The sequence below is a fragment of the Artemia franciscana genome, chromosome 2 (assembly GCF_032884065.1).
Source record: "Artemia franciscana chromosome 2, ASM3288406v1, whole genome shotgun sequence".
Classification (NCBI taxonomy): domain Eukaryota; kingdom Metazoa; phylum Arthropoda; class Branchiopoda; order Anostraca; family Artemiidae; genus Artemia; species Artemia franciscana.
This window is the reverse complement of record NC_088864.1, coordinates 26,136,751-26,162,009: the sequence shown is the minus strand read 5'-3', so window position 1 is coordinate 26,162,009 and position 25,259 is coordinate 26,136,751. Positions and strand designations below refer to the sequence as shown.

The window sequence follows — 25,259 nt, the reverse complement described above, 5'->3', positions numbered from 1 at the left end:
CCAGGGGAATGTCTTGTTTTCTGACATTTAAAACACTAAACTACGACCTTACCCCAAAGAGGACGAATTTGGAATCAATTTAAAATTCTGAGAAGCTAATTGATTTAAAAGTACCGATAACTATCCTTCAGGTTTCCCAGTTGTAAAAGAGGTAATGCCACACGGTGGCAGTACTGGATTCAACCAAGTTGATTCGCTTTATTTGTAATGAAACTAGGATTTCTGGTGATGTGTAACTGCGTATCTGCATTAATGCGATGAGGGTGAGTCACTGTTTATGTAGGGGTAGGGTAGATTCCTAAGAAATTACACTTTAATAGACAAACTGCTTACTCTTCATGAGGCTTCATATAAATGTTGAAAGAGGCAGGGGTAGTAGCAATTAATTAAAATGTTTCTCTATACAGCTCAAATAATACATTCCCATATCTACCAGCACAGAGGTGTAAAAGGCAAGGCAGGCTATCATCAGCCCCGCCAGGAAATTTCTTTGGGGTGGCAAATACTGCTAGGAGCTTAGTTTTCAGTAATTTTAAATGGTAATATTTTTCTTCTTCTATTTATATGAGGTACTTCAAAGTATTTAAATAAATGTATGTACTGTATTTATCGTTTAGAAAAAGTTATGTAGGAGATCACAAGTGTCATAGAATTTCCATCCATACAAACAATAATACTCCTTTTCATCCAACCGAAATTCTTCAGTAGTAATATTAACAAGGACTTTTTACCAAAATTCCTATTCATCGCCAATTTTTTAAATGTATTAAAATTTCATTCAAAATTGAAATTGTAAATTTAAACGTAAGATGGTACTGATCCACGTACAATTATTGATTTACACATTTTAAAAGCAATTAACCAGGGATTTAAGGCACCGGTACCTCAAATTATATTTTGGTTAGGCCTGGGTATGATTTGGAAAACAATCAGAACTTAACTTAAAAAAAAGCGTTTCAACTGAAAGCAGGGAGCAGATTCAAAAATTATCTGAACAGATATTTTTTATATGAAGGGGGCAGTCTCCTCTTTAGCTCATTGTTCTCTCTGTGAAGTTTGGTTTTTCTCCAAGTTTCAAAAGACAATTTTAATTGAAAAAAAAAAGATTTTTCAAAGCGTTAAAAAACTTTTGTTTACAGAGCAAGGTGTAGAGAAGGGGGCATTCCTCCTTATATACAGAGTAATTTCAATTTGTTTTAAAATTTAAACTTGCTCCTTACTTTTGTTGAAAAATCTTTTCTATTTGTTTAATAGCATTTCATGAAACAGTAAAGTTTTATGAATACAACACTTTTGGTAACGCAGAAAAAACGATCAATATTTCAATAATCTCTGTTTGGATTTTGATAGATAAATTAAATAAAAAAACAAGTTTTTTTAACTGAAAGTAAGGAGCGACATTAAAACTTAAAACGACCAGAAATTACTTCGTATATGAAAGTGACTGCTTCCTCATCAACGCCCCGCTCTTTACGCTAAAGTTTGACTCTTTCTCTCAATTCTTCTTTTTAAAACAGTAAAAAACTTTAGCGTAAAGAGCGGGGCGTTGATGGGGAAGCATCCTCTTTCATATACGAAGTAATTTCTGGTCGTTTTAAGTTTTAATGTCGCTCCTTACTTTCAGTTAAAAAATGTGTTTTTTTTATTTAATTTCTGGACGTTTTTGAATCAATGCATGTTTTGATTTTGGCTCTCTGCAGAGGAATAATTAAAACAAAATTTGCATTTTTTTTTTTAATAAATGGCTTTCTCATAATTTTGATCGAATGATTTTGAGAAAAAAAGAGCGGGGGAGGAAGTCTAGTTGCCCTCCAATTTTTTGGTTAATTAAAAAGGCAACTAGAATTTTTAATTTTTTACGAATATTTTTATTAGTAAAAGATTTACGTAACTTATAAATTAGCTTACGTAACGAACTTTTGTATTCTCATATTTTTATTACATATATGAGAGGGTTCGCCCCCTTGTCAGATCCTCGCTCTTTACACTAAAGCTTAAATTTTGTCCCAGTTCATTAAGAATGACCCCAGAATCACAAAAGCCGTAGAATAAATGGTTGAAATTACTAAAAATACTTTAGCGTACAGAGCGGGGTATTAGGAGGAGGTGAGCCCCTCAAATGGGTAACAATTTCTGTTTGTTTTAAGTTTTAATGCTGCTCCTTACTTCCAGCTGAAAGAACTTTTTCATATTTATTTTTTCATTGTTTTTTTTTTAAATAATGCTAGTAAATACTGCGCTCCCTTCATGGAGATTTTCTTCCCCCATGACAAACTATTGATGGAAAGTTCCCCCAGCATATCCCCCTCTTCTCAACCCCTCCCCCAACCAAAAAAAATCCTCCTGAAAACGCCTGTACACTTCCCAATAACCATTACTATATGTAAGCACTGGTCAAAGTTTGTAACTTGTTGCCCCTCCCACGGGGACTGTGGGGGAGTAAGTCGTCCCCAAAGACATAGTTATAAGGTTTTTCGACTATGCTGAATAAAATGGCTATCTCAGAATTTTGATCCGTTGACTTTGATAAAATAATTAGCGTGGGAGGGGGCCTAGGTACCCTCCAATTTTTTTGGTCACTTAAAGAGGGCACAAGAACTTTTCATTTCCGTTAGAATGAGCACTCTTGCAACATTCTAGGACAACTGGGTCGATACGATCACCCCTGGGGGGAAAAAAAAACAAATAAACACGCATCCGTGATCTGCCTTCTGGCGAAAAATACAAAATTCCACATTTTTGTAGATAGGAGCTTGAAACTTCTACAGGAGGGTTCTCTGATACGCTGAATCTGCTGGTGGGATTTTCGTCAAGATTCTATGACTTCTAGGGGGTGTTTTCCCCTATTTTCTAAAACAACGCAAATTTTCTCAGGCTCGCAACTTTTGACGGGTAAAACTAAACTTGATGAAACTTATATATTTAAAATCAGCATTAAAATGCGATTCTTTTGATGTAGGTATTGGTATCAAAATTCCTTTTTTTAGAGTTTTGGTTACTATTGAGCCGGGTCGCTCCTTACTACAGTTCGTTACCACGAACTGTTTGATCAAACAGTGCGTGGTAACAAACTGTAAGTAAGGAGCGACCCGGATCAATAGTAACCGAAACTTCAAAAAACGGACCAATAGATATATTAAAAGAATTGACTCATTATGCTTATTCCAAATATATAAGTTTCATTAAGACTAGTCTTACCCATCAAAAGCTACAAGCCTGAGAGTGTTTGTCTGACTTTCGGAAAAAGGGAAAGGATCACACAAAATCACACCATCAACTGTAAGTAAGGAGCGACCCGGCGCAACAGTAACCGAAACTTTAAAAAACGGAATGTTGGTACCAATAGATATATCAAAAGAATTGGCTTGTTATGCTTATTCAAATATATTAGTTTCATTAAGACTAGTCTTACCTAGCAAAAGCTACGAGCCTGAGAAAATTTTCTGTTACTTTCGAAAAAATAGGGAAAGACCCCCAAGAAGAATTTCAATGAAAAAAAATCATCAGATTCAGCGTATCAAATAAGCCTAGTGTAGAGGTTTCAAACTCATATCTGTAAAAATATGGAATTTTATAATTTTTGCCAGAAGAAAGATTACGGATGTGTGTTTATTTTTTTTCCAGGAGTGATTTTATCGACCCAGTGGACTTGTAAAGTCGGGAGAGGGTTCAATCTAACAGAAATGGAAAGTTCTAGTGCCTTTTTTAAGGGATCAAAAAATTAGAAGTCAACTAGGCCCCCTCACACAGCAATTTTTTTCCAAAACTAGTCTGATCAAAATTTTAAGATAGCCATTTTGCTTAGCATAGTTGAAAACCCAGTAACTATGTCTTTTGAGATAAAGTGACCTCCTACAGCCGCTGGGGAGAGTTTTCTAAGTTATAAAATTTGTCAATCGCTTATGTGTAGCATTTGCTATTGGGAAATATGCACACAGTTTTTGGATGGGGAGGGGAGAGCAAATTTTCTGCTGGAAGGATTTTGGACAGGGAGAGCTTTCCCATGGAGAGGGAAGTTTCCAGGGAGTGAACCTCTCAGGGAAAATGTTTATACTGGGTGAATTTGCCAGAATTCCTATACGAAATTTCTTTATATGCATTGCTTTCTCTTTGCCAATTCAATTTTATGCGTATAGATGTTAAGGGTAACTACCCGGGGTAAATTTTCGCCAGGATCGCATGGTCCAGAAGAAATTTCTGTGGGAAAATGAATTTTTCCGTGGAGGTGGAGAAGATATCCTGGCAGGAAGATATCAGTGGAGGTGGAAGATATTCATTAAAAAAAACTATCAGAAATTAAATAGAAAAACAAGTTTTTTTAACTGAAAGTAAGGAGCAACATTAAACTTAAAATGGAAAGAAATTAATACATATTTGAAGGGGTTGCCACCTCCTCAACAACTTGCTGTTTATGCTTAAGTTTAAATTTTGTGCCAATTCCTAAAAAAAGGACTCCTGAAACACAAGGGTCGTTTAATTAGAACAATGAGTAACATTTTTTAAAGTGCCGAAAAACTATAGCGTGAAGAGCGAGGTTTTGAGCAGGGGACAACCCCCCTCATATACGTTATAATTTCTGTTCGTTTTAAATTTTATGTTGCTCCTTACTTTCAGTTGAAAAAAAACTAGTTTTTTATTTATTTAAAAAAACAGACTGTAGCGTGTTATTTAATACGCTACACTGTATTATGAAAACTGCATTATGTATAAAATTACATTATGTTATTTAATAAGAAAACTGTAGCATGAAGAGCTACAGAGAATTATAGAGAGCTGCTCAAGAGCTTTTAGACTCAGTGTTATAAAAAGCAACGCATTATTGAAGTAGTTTGATCGAAATAAAACATAAAAACTAAGAAAATCAAGTGAATATTTTTAATTCTATATTTTAAATTTAATATTGAATGCCATAAGCCAATATATTTGACACCTTTATACTTCATAACTGTAAAACTCCTGGTAAAAATAGACAAATAATAATAAAACAGAAAAATGTATCTGTTCAGGGGGAAAATACAGAAAATTCCCAGAGTTAAGTGGAAACGTTTTCTGATTATAGTAGCTTCATATATCAGCTCATGGGTACTCTTGCAATGTAAGCAAAATTTGACGATATATTTTTACCGAAAATGCCTCTTATTAAGTTGTTTTACTTGCGCTTTCTATAATTGTACGATTTGTCCTATGTACTAATAACTGCACTAAATACTAATAAATAAATACGTATTTAGGGTCACCATAAAAAGCTGATTCTTTGATTTAATGTTGTCAATAGTTAGGCTCTCATGCTGTCGTTATTGACAAGGATCGTATTTTACTTACCAGTCATTAATATGAAGATTTTTTTTATGTTACTCAAACCAGATCATATAGAAAAAATGTTGTCGAAAACTGGAAAGTCATAAATTAGAAATTATATGTTCCTTATTGAGGGTCTAAATCTATTGGTAGGCAGCCATCAATGGGGCAACACACATGTTTCCCGTATTTTTTCCCTATTCTGCTCTTTTTCTTTTGGTTTCCTTATAATTATTTTATAGTTCCACATTTCCAGGGGCACGCCCCCTTCCGGCGCCCATTTGACTAGGCCCCCTCCCACACCACTGTTCCCAAAATCGTCCGATCAAAATTTCGAGATAGCTATTTTTTTCAGCATACTTGAAAGACCCAATACTAATGTCTTTGGAGATAAAATGATCCCCCCCCAGCCCATGGGGAAAGGTCTTTAAATTATAAAATTTGCCCATTTTTTCCGCATAGTATTTATTATAGCGAAGTATGCATACATATTTAGGGTGGGGAGGGGATGACAAGTTTTCTATTGGGGGGAATTTGCACAGGAAGAATTTTCCTCGGAGAGGGGAGTTTCTAGAGAGTGAACTTTTCAGGGGAAATTTTACACTGGGGGAATTTGCCAGAATTCCTTTTCGAAATTTCTTTATATGTCTTGCTTCTCTTTACCAACTAAATTTCACGTGTGAGATGTTAAGGGTAATTGTCTGGGGTAAGTTTTCGCCAGGATTGAATTGTCCAGAGATTATTTCAATGAGGAGGGGGATTTTTCCGTGTAAGTGAAGCCAAATATCCTGGCGTTATTTAAAAAATGATGAGGAATTAAATTAAAAAAAAACTTTTTTCAATTGAAAGTAAGGAGCAACACTAGCGAAGAGAAATTATCATGTATATGAAGGGTATTGCCCCCTCCTCGACTCCTCTCTATTTACGCTAAAGTTCAAATTTGTACAAATTCATTCAAAACAACTCCTGAAACACAAGGGTCGTTTAATTTCAACAATGAGTGACTTATTTTTAAAGTGCCAAAAAACAACAGCGTGAACAGCGAGGTGTTGAGGAGGGGGCATCTTCTCTCATATACGTAATAATTTCTGCTCGTTTTAAATTTTAATGTTCCTCCTTACTTCAGTTGAAAAAACTTATTTTTTTTTTTTATTTAATAAAATAGAGGGCTAAGTTTGCAATAACTATAAGGATATTGAATCTGAAATTTTCATTTTCCCACTTAACATAAAAAAGTCAGATTTAAATGAATGAAAAAGGTCAAAAAATGGACATATTGTTAGAATTTTGACTGAAAATTTATTGGAAACGGGAGGGGGTCTAATCAGGATTTTGCCTTGGGCGTGAGAGAGCTCAGAGCCACCACTGGTTAGAGTGGGGATGGAATAAACTTGAAAAAAATGAAAACCATAATGAAACAAACAAATGGAACAATGGAACAAACAATGGAAAAAACAAACAAAAAATATTAAAATACTCTGGCAAGAGCAAAGTACAAGGCCCCTACTCTTCTTACTATATATTCTCGACATGAAGTAAATTTCTGTGTTGCACATTTCAGTAGAAAACGTTTAAACCATAACTTTTACTCCGTAGTTTTACGACCATTTGTCGTTCAATCGTCATTTTAGGCATACTTTGCGAGTGTTTAAAATGATTGACCCGTTTTGAGTTTGGTTCAATCTTCTTTTCTTTGTAAACTTGCCTCAGCTGTTACGATTTAAGACTAATTAAGCGCTTTTAAAAGCCATATTCATTAATCTGGGTTCACTGCTCACCAAACCGACAAAGCAAACAGCTTACTAATTATTTGCTCCAATTCATGATGTCTTTATTTTTTTTTGTTCTCCTTTTTTAGTTTGGCCTTTTGGTGTTTCTGTCATTTATAAATTAAACTGTTTGAGTGCTGGTTTCAGGAAGGTTTAATCTTACTTTAAGGTCTATTAAATCATGGCAAAGAATATAAGTTCCATGTGGACTTCACTTCAAGGTCAAGACTCAGCAGTCAAGAATCATTTGGCACTGGATTTCAACTAGAAGGAGAACTTTTGGTCACCAGTCACTATGATACTTTGGAATTTCAGGTAAAAATTCTAGATCACTCAAATATTTAAGAAATTGCTAAAACCTTGGAGGTACAAAAGTCTTCCTTCAAGCTTTTCCTTAAAGGAAAAAATATATTTTTAAACCCAATCAGCCCATCCCTTCAATCTCTGTCTAAAGCCTTGTTTATGCATATTTATAGTATAAAGCTACTTAAAATGCCTGTCTCAGAGCAATGGACTGGGTACATCCTTACGGTAGAAAAGGATTCCTTTAAGATTATAGGACTTTTATTTCCCATTCTTACCTTAAGGTACAATAGGAAATATCCTTTTATACCCTTAAATTAAAAAAAGTTAAATGTTTTATTATTAAATAGTATAAACTGTGCTTAGATGTTCTCGTGTGCACACCTCTGGTGTAAAAAATATCAACTTTTCAGGAGAAGGAGAAAACCAATCTTAATATTTTTCTAATAGTAATTAACATGAGCAATGTACGGTTAAAAATGCAAATTGTTTTTAGATATCTGTCATCTAATTGTCAACGGGAAAAAACATCAACGGTTTATAAGGAATTTTTCACGCTTAATGTACAATTATTTATTAGATTTGAACAAAAATATAGGTTTTTCCTTTAGCAATGTCTTTTTAGCTAGATTTCAATAATATTATCGGCTTGCGCTATCCGGCGCAACTTACAAAATTGAACATAAAAGGAAAAACGTAAATAAATTTCTCTTAAAATATCACATAAAGGCGTGTATGAAAGGTTCCCGATGTGCATTCTATATCTCAGAATTAATTTCTTTCCCTATCATGTGTTACTAATCTACATTTATTTCTGGAACGCTATTAAACTGACAGTAAATATATATAGAAAAATAATAATAGAATACAGTTATAATTTAAACTGTGTGGAAATAGAGTTAAAACTTTTAAGTAGTGTCTGAGAAGGAAGGGCGAGGGGGCTTCAAATTTTGTGATGTGGGAGGGCTAAATTTTATATGTCACCAGTCAACCTGGTTTTGCACTATAAGCCAGAATGAAACTAAGAATCAATTCACTAACAAGCGACGCAATAACGGTGCCCATATTAAAGGCCATAGGTCACCAATGTATTATTTTTTCCCCAAAGGCAATTCATGTGGAATGAAAAGTCGTATAAATTTTTGAGGGGGCTCATTTGAATGGAAATTGAAAGTTATATTGTCATTTTTAAGAATAAAATTGTGATCAGAGGTCAACCTTCCCCCAATGCCGCTTTTTCCCAAATGCATCTTTCTCTAGCTACTAAGCTATATAATTATCTTCCCTCTGATATTTCATGTGAAAAGTCTTTTCCCATCATGTTTAAATCTGCTTGTAGGTTGTTTTTTTTAACTAGAGTAAAATCTTTGTATTTTTATCTTTACCCGTATTTTTATTTTTGTCCGTAAGTTTCTGTCACTTTTTTGTTATGTATTGATGCATAGATTTTTTTTTTATTAGGTGTTTTATTATATTTTTTTAGGCTTTGTAATGTTGCTATATTGATCAAGCCCCATACAAGCTCAGCTTTTCGGGCCGCAATATTCACCGTATTTGTTTTCTTTTTTGTTTTACTCTTTTGTTTTTCGTTGAATATTGTTGCGTTAGATTTTATTGTTGCGTTAGTTAAATTTTATAGTATTAAATAAATGGATTGAACTGAGGAAAGGGAATATCAGCAATATCTAGGAAACTTCTGAGGGTATTAAGTTGAAACTGTCAAGGTTTGCTGAGGATTTATTCAGAAGAGATTGGACAGCATCTAACTCCCCCCTTATAGCACTTTTTAGGTGCCCCTCTGCCCAACACTTATTGAAATTGAGAATTGTCGAAACTAGTCAATAGGTCTAAGAGCTATTACTCCAGGGATGTCATGCCCCGAAATTCTCGGGGCAAAGATTACAAATTTTGCAATTTGCCGGTTATCGACAGGCATGATTCAACATCAGGAAGATGGGAAATGTTTAATTCTGGATACATTCAAAAAGACTAAGTGTATTAAGGTAAGACTTTGGAGGATGTTGAGGGGTATGTTAAACTGAACCAAAGGTAACTAAGTGCATCAAGTTTATCAAAAAGGTGTATCTAAAATATTTCGAGATATCTGGGGGTATTAAGTTTAAACTGTGAGGACAGGTTTAGAAGGATGTTAAAAAGTGGTCGGAGAGCAACCAGTTCCCCTCCCATTCCCTTTTTAGTCGTCCTCCTCCAAAAGACATCTGATTGAAATTTCAGGGGGTGAAAAACCATAGCCCATGGGGCAAGTGTTGCACGCTGCATAAGTTCCCCATTGTTTATACATAAGTTTGGTTATTAAGAAAGGGGAGCCTGTTTGAGGCTGAGTCTCCTAAAAGGCTAAAGGTATTAAGGTAAAACTTTTATAAAATGTTGAGGGGGATGTAAAACAAAATCAAAATATACTATATACAGGAGGGTTGTCAAAGGGCAAAACAGCAATATCTAAGGCATGGATAAGGGTATTAAGTTGAAACTTTAAAGGCATTTTAAGAATGATGTTGAAAAAGGAAATCTGGGTAATCACCCTCCCCTCTCTTCAGGGTTTTTAGATACCCCCCCTTAGCATTGATAGAGATCTTAAAAGCCATTTTATCCAAAATAGTCACAATGTCTAATAACTATGCCTCTGGAGATGCCATGCCCCTTAGCCCTGGGGTAAGGATGGCAAATTATCCAATTTATCCATTTTTAACTTTTACTATTTATCATTGGGAAAAGGGAGAATGTTTGATCCGGGTTGTGCCCGAAAATACTAAGGGTATTGAGATGAAATTTCAGGGAATTTTGAGGGTTATGTGGAGTAAAATCCAAAAGACACTCTCTACATCCAAGCTAACAAAAGGTGTATCTGCAATATCTTAGGAATGGGTAAGAATATTAACTTGAAACTCTCAGAACCACTACTACTACAACTTTGGTTTAAAATGCAACTGGTTGCCACTGAGACAGTGACTACTTCTGACCGTGACAACTTTTAATTGTCACTGTGACTGCTCTTAACTTTACTACATCTATTTATGACTACTCTCAGGAAACATTGAGGGGAATATTGAAAAAAAATCATAACAGACTATTTGCATGTTTATCGCCAAAAGTGAGCATCACTAAAATCTCAGGAACATCTGTGGTCATTAATTTGAAATTTTCAGGACATGCTGAACAATGGACCTTGACGGAATGCTAAAAAGAATGTTAAGCTAAATTACAAAAAACTATGTGCATCCAGGTTATCGAATGGGTATATCTGCAATATCTTAGATATTGCATTTAGAGAGACCAAGCGTCAGATTAGTCTGATTAGAGAGTCCAAGAGGGAATTTCCTGTCGGCGAACTTCCCACTAGATAATTCCAGTCTTGCTAAAAATTCCACCCAGAAAATTTCCTGCGGAGGAACTCGGGTGAAAAATTTATCTTAGCGCACTTTCATTTGAAAAAGACTTTAATTTCTTATTGTTTTGAAAATCATGCCGGTAATCCCCTCCTATGTGGAAAAGTTTTCCCGCAAAAATCCAGCAAAAGGTTATTTTCCAGCAAAGATTTTTTTGGGGGCGGGGGAGGTTGGTACAAAAGAAACTTTAAAATATTTCCAAAATCGGAAATTGAAATCGACTCCCTTGTGATTTCTGGGACTATTTCTGGCCTATGCTGTTATTATGAAAGTAAAGAGTAATATTAAACTCCAAAATAAGCAGAGATTATTCCGTACAGGAGGCGGATTACCCCTTCCTCATCCAGATCTCCCCCTCATTGTCGCAGAAACACCGGTGTGTTCTCACTAGATTAGAAATTGAGAGTTCTAGTCCTTTTTTAAGGTCCAAAGGGATTGGACACCAATTAGCATCGTGGGGGTGGTATTTTCTGAGGGGTGGGATATTTCCCAAGGGGGTAATTTTCCAAGGGGGATTTTCCACAAGGGGAGTATTTTTCGGGGGATATTTATTGCGAGGGGTCTTTTCCAAGGGATATATTTTCCGTGAGAGAAGGGAGGTATTTTCTGGTGGGCTATTTTTGGAGGGCTATTTTTTAGGGGAGGGGGTTAACGCCAGCCACCCTAGTTTTCAATAAAATGTAAATGACATAAAAACTGTACAGTAAATAAAACTATAAAACAATACAATAAATAAGACGATACAGTGAAAACTAGTTTTTTAATGTATCTTTAAAACTAGTTTTCAAAAAATATAATATGCTGTAGGGTAGTTTTTCTCGATAATCTATGAATATAAGTGAAAATGAGGGATGCAATAGGCATAAATATCAGATTGATTAAGTTGTAAACGCAAATAGTGTGCTATGCAATACTCCCATTAGCACAAAATTTAAGAGGAGTGACCAGTTTCACTCCAGTTCGCAGCCAGAAACCTGGCTCACAAATATTATAGATTTTTGACAAACAATTTTGTCACAAAAAGTTGTGAGCTGAGGAAATCGAGTTATTCACACTGACTATCAAGCTGATGCATTTGTAACATATCGGGAATGCCAGGAGGGATCGAATTAAATTTTTCAGGGACTGTTTGGGGGGGACAAGGAGGCTTTTAATACATTATTTAGGGAAAGGGACAAGAGGGTGAAGAATTTTTTGTCTTTAAATATTGACACGTCCAAAAATTGACCGACAATTTGTTGTTAAAGGATTGAAACTTATGCTCATTGCTTATTTGTTCAAGGGGACCTTTATCCACAGAAAAAAAATCGAAAAATTGCTTTGCTTAGAAATGGACCCATTTTTTGGGAACTCTAAAACGGAAACTCTAAAAAGACAAATCTGAAGTTTTAATTTTTATTAGCTTCAAATTTACTTGTCTAATGACTATAGAATACCCGTAGTTGCACACTAGCCGTTAAGAAGGAGACCAAATGATTGTTCTAAAGAAACGTGGGGAGTACCAAAACCTAAGGATACGTTTTGACCCAACATTCTCAAGCTTGTTATGAGAGATGCTTAATATTAATTTTAAGATTTAAAATATTACCCCCCCCCTTCATTATCAGGAATACTTATGTAGAGACTATTTATAGAGTGAAGGGTGTAGTATGGGTGCAAAGGGGATGATACACCTCTTACTGCGGAAAAGGTAATTTAGTTTGGAAACCATGTCTATTTGGAAAAAAAATGCACTAAATTAGCACTTCTCCTCGAAGCATTGCTACACAAATATTACACTTTAATGTAAAGATTGGGATTTGAGAATGTGGTGGCCCGCTTCATATTTAGGATAATCCTGGATATGGTAAGAAAACAACATAAAGAAAAGTTTTAAAAAGTTTCCTTTTTTAAACAAGCAAATAAAGCTACATTAAAACTGTTAACATACAAAATTATTCTTCATACTAGTGAACAGTCTTCCTCCTCAACACTTTGCACTTTACGGTAATGTTTATCTTGTTTTCCCAAGTACTTCAAGAAAGAGTACTCAAACCCAGGGGTAGTTGGAATGGAATAACTAGGGGTTTCAAAGTGTCCAAAAAACAGAAGGGCATATTGCTGCGCATTGGCTTTAAACAATAGAATTTTCCGCTCAAATGTTTTGAAAGGCAGCCGATAAATAGAAGACTTGCTATTGCCCACCAATTGTATTTTTTGCAGAGGAAAATATTTAATAAAACACAAATGAAACAATAGCACAAAAAGTGGGGGGCTGGGGAGGATGGCAGCCCACCTCGAATAAAGAACAATTTCCGTATGTTTAAAATTATGTTATCACTCTTTGCTTTCAACTGGAAAAAAAAACTTTTATTCGTAATTTTTATCTATTTATATTCTACAGCAGTCACTATTTTATTGTTTTCACTCCAATTGATGGTTAAACAAACGGCAAAATTGGCACTTCGACTTAATTATGAACGTAGCTGTAACTTCTTTTCTTTTTTTAGTTGTCTGGAATCGATAAGTCTTTTTCTAGAGCAGCTGACGGAGACTTGTTTCCCTCTCAACTCTTGTTGCCTTTCGCTGTAGAAGTCTCACAAGGGAAGGTGAGTTAGTTTATTCTTCTAACCTGACTTTGTTTTCATGACGAAAATAACCAGATTTTTTGGTTAGATCAAAAAACCCTTTCCAACTCGAATTTTTCTCAGCCGTTAAAAAAAAACAGTCAGCCGTTTCAGAACGTATGGGATCTCCAGATGTACTCAACATGTCTTCAAGAATTTAACACGACCGGAAAACTGAAATCTGAAATGTTGTCATTTGACAACAGCCGGTAGCCGTAAAAAGTACTAATTATTAGTAAAAAGTACTAATTATTTTAAAAAAATTATTTTCAAAATCACTGTTACAAAAACAGTCACACAGCATTTTAGCGAACATTGAATTTCACGAAACAGTTTCGGTTTTTCTTAAGACAAAAGACACACCACACTTTCCACACATAATCCGTAATCTGCCTTCCTTATACACTTCTAGCTTATAGCGTTGTTCCTGTCCTTTGCCATAGCTGGCTATCGGTAGTGATTCTCAGTTTCATAGCCTATGCTCTCATTAGCCCAGGCCACAGGGACTAGCCGTGATTGGGGCACTGCAATAAATTCTTCATTTTTGTCCCTTATCCCTAGACGACCTCGTTGCTGGGGGGCTTCCTGAAGAAGTAGGACTTCAGCTAATTCGTTTTGGAACACAAACAAAAGCACTGGTTTCACTTTTAGTCCTTGATACCTTTCAAATCTACAATATTCAAGCCATGAATTACAAACTATTGAAAAATATTGAAAAAAGGCTTGACAGTCCATTTTTGTCCTGGTTTAATACGATATGAAGAATTCAGGGAATCGATCTTATCAACAGCTCCCATATGCGAATCGTAATGAACTGTATCTTCTGGCCTGGGCACAAAAATATGTGTCTTTTTTTCTTTGTCCCATCGTTTCACTTTTTTGGGACCCCAAATTCCTAGAAATTTTCAAACAGCCGTGACAGTCCTGTTGTCACACTAATCTATAAGTGAAATTATTTTGTTCCTTCGAACAATTTCATTTGCTGCGCCTCTTCCTTTTTTCTTGAACATCTTTTCTTCAAGTAGTGCAGTATTTGTAATACGATTGCTTTTTGTGGTACCAACTCCAAGGAATCCAGTCGTGGGTAGGGTCTCAATAAAGGTAAGCGACAAGAAAAATTTTCAAAATAAAACCGGAAGTTCATCATTTTTTGGGTATGTCTCAAAAGATGAAGAATCACAACTCCTCCAAAACCTCCTCCATCTTCTCGTAGTTTATTGTCAATTGGTGTAGAGGCTCCCTAATATATTCAGAAGTTGACCAGTTTGTTTACCTAGCAAGTGTTCTGATATCCACAAATGACTTCTCAAAAGACGTCAAACGACGCCTGGCTCTTGCCTCTGCACGCTTCAAGTCACTGCACTCTATTTATAAAAATAAATACCTGCCCTTAAAACTGAAGATGCGACTTTTCTGTGCCTTAGTGATTTCAGTTGCAACGTATGGAGCAGAGACATAAACTGAATAAGCTGATGGCAAGCACCGACCAGTGACATTTGAATCTAAATTGCTCTTAAAGCTCAGCGGCATCACTTGCCTTGACTGAGTATCAAAGGAACAACTACTGTCTTCCTTGAATCACCCTCAAACCAACATGCAGACCATCAAACTGCAATAGCTCCGATGGTTAAGACACGTTCTGCGTATGTCCCCAGCCCAACTGCTTAAAATAGCCTTTTAAGGAAGAATAAATCTCACCAAGGGGGGCGACCTCCCAAGCGCTGGCGGGTAAACTTTACTGACCACCCCATCCCAGTACTGCCGAGGACTGCCAAAAAATGGGAGGCACGCCAAAAATATTGTTATTATGCCATAAGAGGAGAAGCCCCGAATCGGCCAACGAGGCCAGATGGAAGTTAAGTATGTAAGTAAGTAATTGAAAACGACGCGTCGGAAAGGGTTAAATGTCATTTAGGGTAAGGTGGGAGATGGGTCAGGTAGCTTAATGTACAAGGATATTGGCGTTATTCGCTAGTTTTTAAACGCATCTCTAATGGGGTCTTTCCTTTTTCTGTTTAGTTTTTTTTTGCAGGAATGACAGTTTACAGTTGATCTAATGGTTTAGCTAGATTTATTTTCATGTTATAATTGATAAAAAAAAGGAATAAAGACTAAAATTTTATTTTTAATCTCAACTTTGTCAATTCTATTCCTTATACAGCATGTGCATTGAACAAACATACAGATATAAAACAAGGAATTGGTTTCAAACAAAAACAAAATGGGTGACGAAAATCCACAAAAAATTAGGAGTAGAAATAACAAGCGTTGGGTATATATCAAGTTTTTTGAAACATGCTAGTTAGATGATTTGTAATAGTTTTTTCTTTTAGTATCAATAAATTGATTGATTGATTGATTGAAAAAGATATCTTGGGATTATTTTTGACAAAATATTTAATTTAAGAAATACGGTACCAGAGGATCGAGCTTTGTTCTGTGAATTGAATTTTAGACAAAAAAAATAGTGCCCAGCGTACCCCCGGGAAATGTCTACCCCATTACTTGGTTCATACAAGAAAAAACTTGTTAACTATTTTTTGATTTTTTTTTTTTTTTTTTTTTTTAACGGGGAAGGTGTTTTTCAAACCCTATGGATCAATTCTTTCTTTCCAATCGGCACTCCTGGCAAGTTCAGAGGTTAGAAGAAATTACTCTAGTTTCAGGTTGCTAATAATGAATGCCATGGAGTTTGACAAACGACATACCCTTAGCAATGCCGATTGGAAAATGTAGAGTGCCAAGTGCCTAAAAATCACATTTTTGGTAAAATTCCCTTAGTCTCTTCTTTACCTAGTTTGTAAATGAAAAAAGATTGATTCATTAATCATTAATCAGGCACTGTTTTAAGTTTGAATTATTTGACTTCATTTCTTCTGTTAATGAAGTTTAGTACCAGGGAACCAAGCTTCGCTCTGTAAAGCGAACTCTAGACATAAAACGGTGGCAGGCTCATTATCTCACATATTTTTTTCTGAGATTGAATCTGCCCTTTGATAATATTAAAGGACCACCTATAATAAATCATGCGACTAAACACGATTTTAAATATCACTTGCTATTACTCTCCGAGAGTGTTATAGTAGCTTTTCTTGACAGTTCTTTTTTTTCCAAAACTTTTTTCTGAATATTTGATCTCTTTTTAAATGCCCCTTCTCTTATAATTACGCTAATAATGAACTCTTTCGTATCTTTTAGTTCCAAAATTTGTCCTTTCACAGTGATGACTCTCTCTGGTCGAAAAACCTCAAGAAAGGTATATCTTCTGTATTTCAATTAGAAAGCTCCAGCCTTGTAGGTCCAGATTATGGCAAAATTATGGAGGTAAGTAAGACAAACGTTTGTAAAAATTGGAAAGGTCAGCAAAACAATTTTTTAATTTATATTGATCTGCTTTTTCTTATGTTTGTGTTTAAAGTAGCAGAGTAAATAATTTCTTAGACCCCACTGCTTTTCCATTTACAAGAAATTAAGCAAGGAAAAAAGAGGTTTTAATTTCAATGAAGCAGTGAACAAAAAATAAAAACAAAACAAATCTTTAATTAAAAAATATTCCAAATATTTTGGCCCCACATCCAGAAACGTTTCTCAACGGAAAAAATGAAAAGATGGGAAAAAAACAAAATAAAATCTCTCTAAAAAATAACACACAAAAAAATACGACAACTAAACACACGAAGAAAAAAAAATAAATAAGAACTATTCACATTATAAAAAAACTTCCAGCACTGATGTTACAACACAAAATTAAAACCTCAGCGAATGTGTTTATTCTTATGTTATAAGATCAGTTCTGGAAGTTTGTTTATAATATTCTCATTTATACACTGAGCCTTGAACACTGAACCATTTATAAGATTCTTAAGTTAAATGAGTAGATTGAAGTCATTTCTTTTATCATAAATTTATAAGACGATTAAACAATACCAAGACAAATTTGTAATGAGAAGAATGACAAGTTTCTGTTAAAAGATAAAGACGATAAATTAGAACAAAGTCAGAGGCATCTGGATTATTTTTTTTTACATGAAACAAGAGGGTTCCGCTAAGACTTATTAGTCGGTGCTAAGATTAAGACTGACCTCATGACTGCATTGAAAAATATAGGGTTGAAGCGTTGTTGGAATAGCTCTGCTTTGGAAATGTTAACGAAATGGATTTGGTCTACTTCGTTCCTGAACCCTCATTATCCCACTTTTGCATGTATTTTAGTTGGGCTCCTATGAGAGTGGATGAGCGAGTTCATCCGGCCTCTCCTGGAAAACTAAAGAACATGAAAAATTGCAACATCTTTTTATTTTTGTGAAAAATTTAAAGTTTCTCTGGCAAAAGGATCCTTCCCAACCCTTTCTTGAAAAACTTTGTTGGACTCCGTTGACGATGCAGTGTATATTCTTGTATTGTAATTACTGCAGAAACTTGGGAATATATTCTATTACTCCCTTTCTTAAGTTTATTTCACAAATTGTAGCAAGGCCATACCCGGGATGTAGTTGCGCTAAACTCCCAAAATAAGAGAAAATTTTCATGAAACTATTTAGTTTTTTACTATTGAACCGCCAGAAAAAAAAACTTTCCGAAAAATCCCATAGTTAAAGCATAATTTGCAAAACGCTTAGTTAGCTTGGAAAATCATGACTTGAAAAAAAGAATATTATTTGCTATTTAATCGCTAGGAAAGTGTTGTCACTGTTTGGTTGCTTTCAGAACAAAATACTATTTTTCTTCGAAATCAGAACTTTATTTTGCGAAAAATGGAATTTCTTATTTTGTGAAAAATACTTCACAGGAGCATAATTTTACAGTATTGCGCAATACTACCTATATCATTACAATGAATGAATAGATGGCACTGCACTTAGGGATCTATTCAGCAAAAAATTCTCAAGAAATTTTACTGCTATCTCTCTCATAAGAAAACAACATAGTACTAGGCTATACTATTATATTTGTACAGATGTTTGGTAATATTTAGTCTGTACAGCCCAATACTCTCTTTCAGTCTCAATGCAAATTTAGTTTCAATCAGTCTCTCGATCTAACCTTATCGAACCTATACTTGAGAATGATTATTGCCTTAGCTGATATTTTTTTTCTTTTTTTAATATATTCTGAGAGATTTTATTGTGATTCTGGCTTGTCGAATGGGTAGAATGTTTTGACCAATCATCTGTGTCAATTGCGAAGAAAGCTTTTTAGATTTATAATAATTGAAGCTAATTCTAAATGAGACTTTTGACGTATGTATATAGTAGCTAAAGAAAACAAGGCAACTAAAAAGTTTTTTAAATTTCTACTGATTGTACATATGTATAGATAGTTATAAGAAAACACAACCATTGGCTATCTTTTTAACGTTAGGAAGTCACCTTATCTTTGCCAAAATAATATTTTGATTAGCTTCTCGGATAAAATCAAATTTTAAACTCAAAGAAAAGATTTGAAAAACATATAGTAGCTAAAAACACTTGTCATATGAAAAAATGTAGCGTTAAAAATCTAGTATATCCATTTTGAATATTGTGTTTCAAGGTAATCCTTACTCAAGTACCCACTTTAAGTTTAATTTCTCCAACTGTACTTCGAAAATGAAAATATTCTTTGAAGAGGGTGCATCCCTTAAATTTCTATTGGGGGTGGTAGAGAGGGGGTTTAAAATGCCAAAATTAATTTATCAGGTTGCAATTTCAAAATTTTAGAATTGAAAAGGGGGGGGTCATTGGCAAGGCTGTATTCAGGGGGGAGGTAGGTTGTTTGGACCCCCCTCCAAATGTTTGTCTGACTCGTAAAAAACGTAAGGAAAATGGATCTAACAAAAATTGTACGTTTTTTGACGTTTTTTGTGTAAAAACCCCTCCCCCACCAAAAAAATCATCGTGTAAAACACACCTCGAAAAAAAAATCCTAGATACGGAACTGGTCATCTGTCAAATATTGCTCGTGAAAAAGTCCCCCCACCCTTCCCCCCTTTATACAAGTAGGCGTATCAGTGTGATTTTGTTTTTTACACTATAGATACTTTTGAAACAAGATGGGAGTTCTCATCCCTGTAATGTCCACTTTTCTCCATGTTGATTTTAATTTCTTTTCATTGAAAACTATGCCTGAAAATGAACTATTGAGGCCTTAGTCACACCCTTCCTTCACAGAATGATCCACTGATTTCCCTCAGCAGCTAATTATCTGTTCGTCTGGTTATCAGATTATCAGTATCCGAATCCTTGATTATCATCTATTCATGCAAGAATGACAAAAAAAGTAAACAAAAGAAGAAAGAAAAATCGGGAATGAAAATTCACATTTGTGCCTTCACATTCGCGCGGAGACTGCTTTTCAATTCAAATTCTCACTTAAATAATTTTGAATTTTTATTCAGCTAATTTTTAAAATTTGTGTCTTCTAGTTGCTCTCTCTTCTATAGTCTTAACTATCAGATAACCGTATATTTTGAAGGTATGGGCTTTTTCATAACGATTTTGGACACATATCCTCTAGTCGCTTATCAAAAAGTAAGCAATCAAACAGCATTTTGTGTTCCTACTGATTTTATATAGGAATAGTTATGAAAAAAGAACACAACTAGTGGCTTACGCAGATCAAATTTTCAACAATAGAGAACATTTTCGTTACCAAAGCTGCAACCTATATCTATTCTCTATTAACACTGTATCTTAGTTTTATTTCCAGATTATTCTTACAGATATATGATCTGCTATTGCAAGCTTCTATCTTTTCTAGTTTAAAAAATTATTACTTCAATCTTGTGTTCGATCTGTAGTCTCAAATCTCAACTTGAGAAGTTATGAACGGTTATCATAACTGGCGCTGAAGTTTTGCGCAATTTTGATTTTATCCACAAGTATGATTATAATTTGGCCCGAATATAATACAAGTAGTAATAAGTTTTATATGTACTGTACAGTAAAGTGTTTCAGAAGCTGATAAAACAGGAATGGAAAAATTAATTAGGCTGAAATTATGGTTCATTAAGGATGATAAATTAATGCATTTTCCTTTGAATCCTTACTGACAAAAAAAAGCAAAAGCTATTTATTTGAAAGAATTTCTTAGACAGCTTTTCCAAAAAACTTGAAAAAAAGACAGACGCTGATTTTTATTAATATAATCCTGTATCAGAAATAAAAGCGTCGGTCTTTTTTTTTAATCTTAACTATTAATCCTTATTGTGAACGAGTGTCTTCCGCTATTACATGTCCGAATAGTGTATGTATTTCCGAACCAGTGTATCTCTAATAATTATGTTGTATTTTATTCATTGGTTTTACTTATTTTAACCATACTTCTATGTATTTATTTACAGCAACATATATTTGGCACCTGTGAAGCAACATTTGTCCGAAGCTCTGGCATTTTAGTTAAACACGTCCTTACATCTACATGCAATGACTTTCCTAAAAATCAATTTCGTTTATGGGGAACTTTTGGATGTCCTTTTGAACAACAGGTATTCATTATTAGTGGCTTACCAATCTCATTTTAGGGAAGATAATCAGCTATATTAAAATATACAAGAATTAATTCCTTCTTTTCTGGTTTCTTATGTGACGAGTTTTGACGAGACCTATCGTTAAATTAGAGGATTTAGCCATATGGTGATGTATATGAAAAATTTAATGACAATTACGACCATTATACAAATCAGATTCATTTTTGACCCTTTCTGTTCGACATATTTACACCGTTTCAAACATGTTTTCAAATATCATCAAACAGTTCGTAGTAACGAACTGTAGTAAGGAGCGACCCGGCTCAATAGTAACCGAAACTCTAAAAAACGGAATTTTGATACCAATAGTTATATAAAAAGAATCGAATTTTAATGCTGATTTTAATATAAGTTTCATCAAGTTTAGTCTAACCCATCAAAAGTTGCGAGCCTGGGAAAATTTGCCTTATTTTAGAAAATACTAAACCACTAAAAGTCATATAATCTTAACGAAAATCACACCATTCAGATTCAGCGTATTAGAGAACCCTACTGTAGAAGTTTCAAGCTCCTATCTACAAAATTGTGGAATTTTGTATTTTTTGCCAGAAGACAGATCACGGATGCGTGTTTATTTGTTTGTTTGTTTTTTTTCCAAGGGTGATTGTACCGACCCAGTGATCTTAGAATATCGCCAGAGGGTTCATTATAACGGAAATTAAAAGTTCTAGTGCTCTTTTTAAGTGAGCGAGAAAATCAGAGGGCACCTTGGCCCCCTCCCACGCTAATTTGTTCCCAAAAACATTAAAACTTAAAACGAACAGAAATTATTCCGTATATGAAAGGGGTTGTTCCCTCCTCAACGCCTCGCTCTTTACACTAAAGTTTTTTATTGTTTTAAAAAGTGGAGTTGTGAGAAAGAATAAAACTTTAGCGTAAAGAGTGAGGCGTTGAGGAGGGGACAACCCCTTTCATATACGGAATAATTTCTGTTCGTTTTAAGTTTTAATGTCGCTCCTTATTTGCAGTTAAAACAATTGTTTTTTTTTATTTAATCGCATAAAGGACCAGGTTTAAGATATTTGATTATTGATAAAAGCGAAACTAATTATATATTAAGAAAACCTATAAACATAGAATCATATTACATAAAAATTGCAGCTAATTAATTAAAAACATAAACAATAAGCTTATGCAATTTAATTCTTTTTCACAGACTTTTAGTGACAAAAGGAGAAATGCATACAGATATATTTAAATCCAGACTTTAAAGTGATACCTAAACAATATATCAACATAGCTGAGTGGTAAAGTGTCCTGTCTATTAAAGACTGTGAGTTTTACTTGTAATGACTAAAAATTTATTCTAGACAGCTTCTGACTTTATTTATTCAAGGACATAATTCTACTTTTCTAAAGAATTAGACCAGGCTTTTTACTTCAAAGTAATGAAACTAATTATAATTCTAGATATTACACAATTGTGGCAACGAACTGTAAGTGAGCAGCGACTCTGGCCAATAGTAGCAAAAAATATAGAAAAAAGAAATTTTGAAAAAAAATAATACACCAAAAGAATGGGCTTTTATGCTGATTCCACATATGAAGAATTGATTTAGTTTAATGTTACTCACCAAAAGTTACGAGCCTGGGAAAATTTGCCGGATTTTTTAAAAAGGGGGGAAACAGCCCAAAAAAGTTTAAGTTGTCATAATGAAAAGCACACCATTGGATTATCTGAGAACCTTACTGTAGAGATTTCAGGCTCCTATCTGGAAAAATATGAAATTTTGCATTTTTTTTTTTTTGCTACAAGAAGGATTAAGGTTGGGTGTTCTTTTGTTTGTTGTATTCTTTTTCCAGGGGAGATTGTTTTGAACAAATGGTCCTAGAAGATCAGGAGAGGGTTCATTCGGACGAAAATTTAAAGTTTTAATGTTCTTCTTAATTGACCAAAAGATCTTGGCACAGGAAAATCGTGTTTTCTACCATTTTTTGCATCAATCTGTGTTTTTGCCCCAAAAAGGACCAAGTTGAAATCGATTGAGAATTCTAAGGTAGCCAATTAATTTCAAAATATAAAGAAACAATATATTGAGCTTTCCAGCTGCAGAGGAAGTTATATCACGCGGCGAAACATCTGTTCCTGAAAAGTAATGTAGTGCATACAAGATAAATGAGTAATTTGGGCTTAATATTGGACTTAATTAATTTTAATGCTTAATTTAACTAAGTTGGTACAGTTATTTTTTTATGAAATCATTTTTAGTAATGTATAATTGCGTATCAGCTAACAGCTATAGGAATGGTGGTTGGTCCTTTTTAGGTGGGGGCGGGGAAAGGCAAACGCCTAAAAAAATGTATTTCAACACCTGAATGGTCAAATATAGAATGAGGTATAAGGAAGGGAATGGAATTAATATCTATTCTCCCTTCATCAAGGAGGCATACTCGTGCCTCTTTAAAGAGGCGAACCACGACAATGTTAAGCGATCTTCGGTTCCAGTGGTCGCAGAGGGATTAGGAGGAATGCATATCGTAGCCCTAGTTCCAACTAAGAAACCTGCCAAATTTCATCTCCCTCCGACTTTTCCTTCATGGGGAAAATCTGGCCGAAAGTTTCGGTTCCCCAACCCCCCCCCCTTTAACGTTGTCCGTTCGGGCTGAAATTCACAAGTTAAGATCCCCTAGGGCCCAGGAGCTTATCCGCGAAATTTCAGCTCGATCCGATAACTCCTTCCCTGTTTTCCAGAAACCACACATAGCCACATAATGTTCATGTTCTTTTTTTTTTCGCCACGCCTACAGGTCACAGCTGACATCGGATCTGGGTGTACGAAGACTCATTCGACGCAGAATTCTCCGAGTAATTTTCCTGGAAAGTTTCGTCGGAGAATCTTAACCCCCCGATTTTCTACCTTAGAAAAACCTATTTCCCCATTAGAGCCAATGTTAATTTTTGAAATTCTTAAACGTTATTTAAAAGTTATATTTATACACATGCAGGTATTTCGACTTCAAACATGCCTGGTTAGCTCAGTCGATAGAGCGTGGGACTTTTAATCCTAAGGTCAAGGGTTCAAGTCCCTTATCGGGCGGTTTTTTTTTTCACGAAATATGAAAAAAACTTCGTTTTCTTAAGGAGTTAAAGAGGCTGCGTCCCAAAGTCGAACCTTAAAACGTACAGGAATTAGGAGAGGCAGTCCTAATTCCTGTACGAGGAGTACAGGAATTATTAAATTACATCCACCATGGATTGTAGAAAAACGTACAGAAATAATATGAAAAAAACTTCGTTTTCTTAAGGAGTTAAAGAGGCTGCGTCCCAAAGTCGAACCTAAAAACGTACAGGAATTAGGAGAGGCAGAAGGGGGGCTGCCGCCCCCCAAACTCCCCGCTTTTAAAGACTTTTGTACAGGTTTTTTGTTGTGGGGGGACTTCATTGTTACTAATTACTAGTTTCGGCGCAATGGTTCTCCTGTCCTCTTGTGTTTAACATTTTTCGAAGTATTCCATTATTCATTCATTTCAATTTTTTGTTAATTAAAAGAGGGCCTTTCCGAAGCCAAGAGCGAGTAAAAACCTGTACAAAAGAGTCTTTAAAAACGGGGGGTTTGGGGGGCGGCAGCCCCCCTTCTGCCTCTCCTAATTCCTGTACGTTTTAAGGTTCGACTTTGGGACGCAGCCTCTTTAACTCTTTAAGAAAACGAAGTTTTTTTTCATATTATTTGGACTAAGCCTGAATAAGAGTGCTGCGTGGTGATATCTCCTTTCTCGTTGCATAAAAAAGTTCCCACTATTTAATTTAGAGCTTCATTTAACAATACTGATTTGCTTAATATTTCATAAAACTAAACACAGTGATGCGGAGAAGTGCACTAGCTATTAAGATGAAGGGTGGTAGGTTATTTTTTAGGCCGAGGGAAGGGGCCAGACCGCCTCAAAGGGTGCCTTTTAATGCCCCAATTTTCCAACTTTCACCGAGTCTTCAGATGGATATTGAATAAGTTTTGGAGAAAAGGGAGGAGGGACAAATTGATTTAAAATTCCTCTTGATTCCTGTGAATATTTTAGTCTACGCGTTTATTTCTAGTTTTAGGAGGGGGTGGAAGAATTATTGGCCATTCCATTGCAACAATCTGTTTCTATGTTACATAAATAATCGAATTCATACACCTACCGGGATAGAGGTGGGAGAGGTGAGGTAGGTTTTCTTATGCCTCGCCAGGGAATTTCTTTATGGAAAAACAAATAAAAAATAATACCCTTTTCCGCATACAACAAAACCATTGTTCATTGAAAATTTCATTTTTTCCTAAATTTAAATGGCAATCCAATATTTTAATTTTTAAGCAGTAAAAGTGAAAAAGCAGGACATTATCAATCATTTTGGATTATTAATATATACAATTATATTGCTTATGGGTAG

General features: G+C 34.9%; 1 protein-coding gene across 1 annotated transcript in view; it reads left to right on the top strand.

Annotated features, from left to right (window-relative positions):
- The window catches only part of LOC136039343 (vitellogenin-1-like), a 105,088-nt gene that overhangs the window by 11,431 nt on the left and 68,398 nt on the right, over positions 1 to 25,259 (top strand). Inside the window, exons 2-5 of the mRNA XM_065722993.1 lie at positions 7,237 to 7,382; positions 13,267 to 13,365; positions 16,582 to 16,707; positions 20,705 to 20,848. Of these exons, the coding sequence (XP_065579065.1) occupies positions 7,237 to 7,382; positions 13,267 to 13,365; positions 16,582 to 16,707; positions 20,705 to 20,848 (515 nt within the window). The remainder of the gene's footprint in view (positions 1 to 7,236; positions 7,383 to 13,266; positions 13,366 to 16,581; positions 16,708 to 20,704; positions 20,849 to 25,259) is intronic.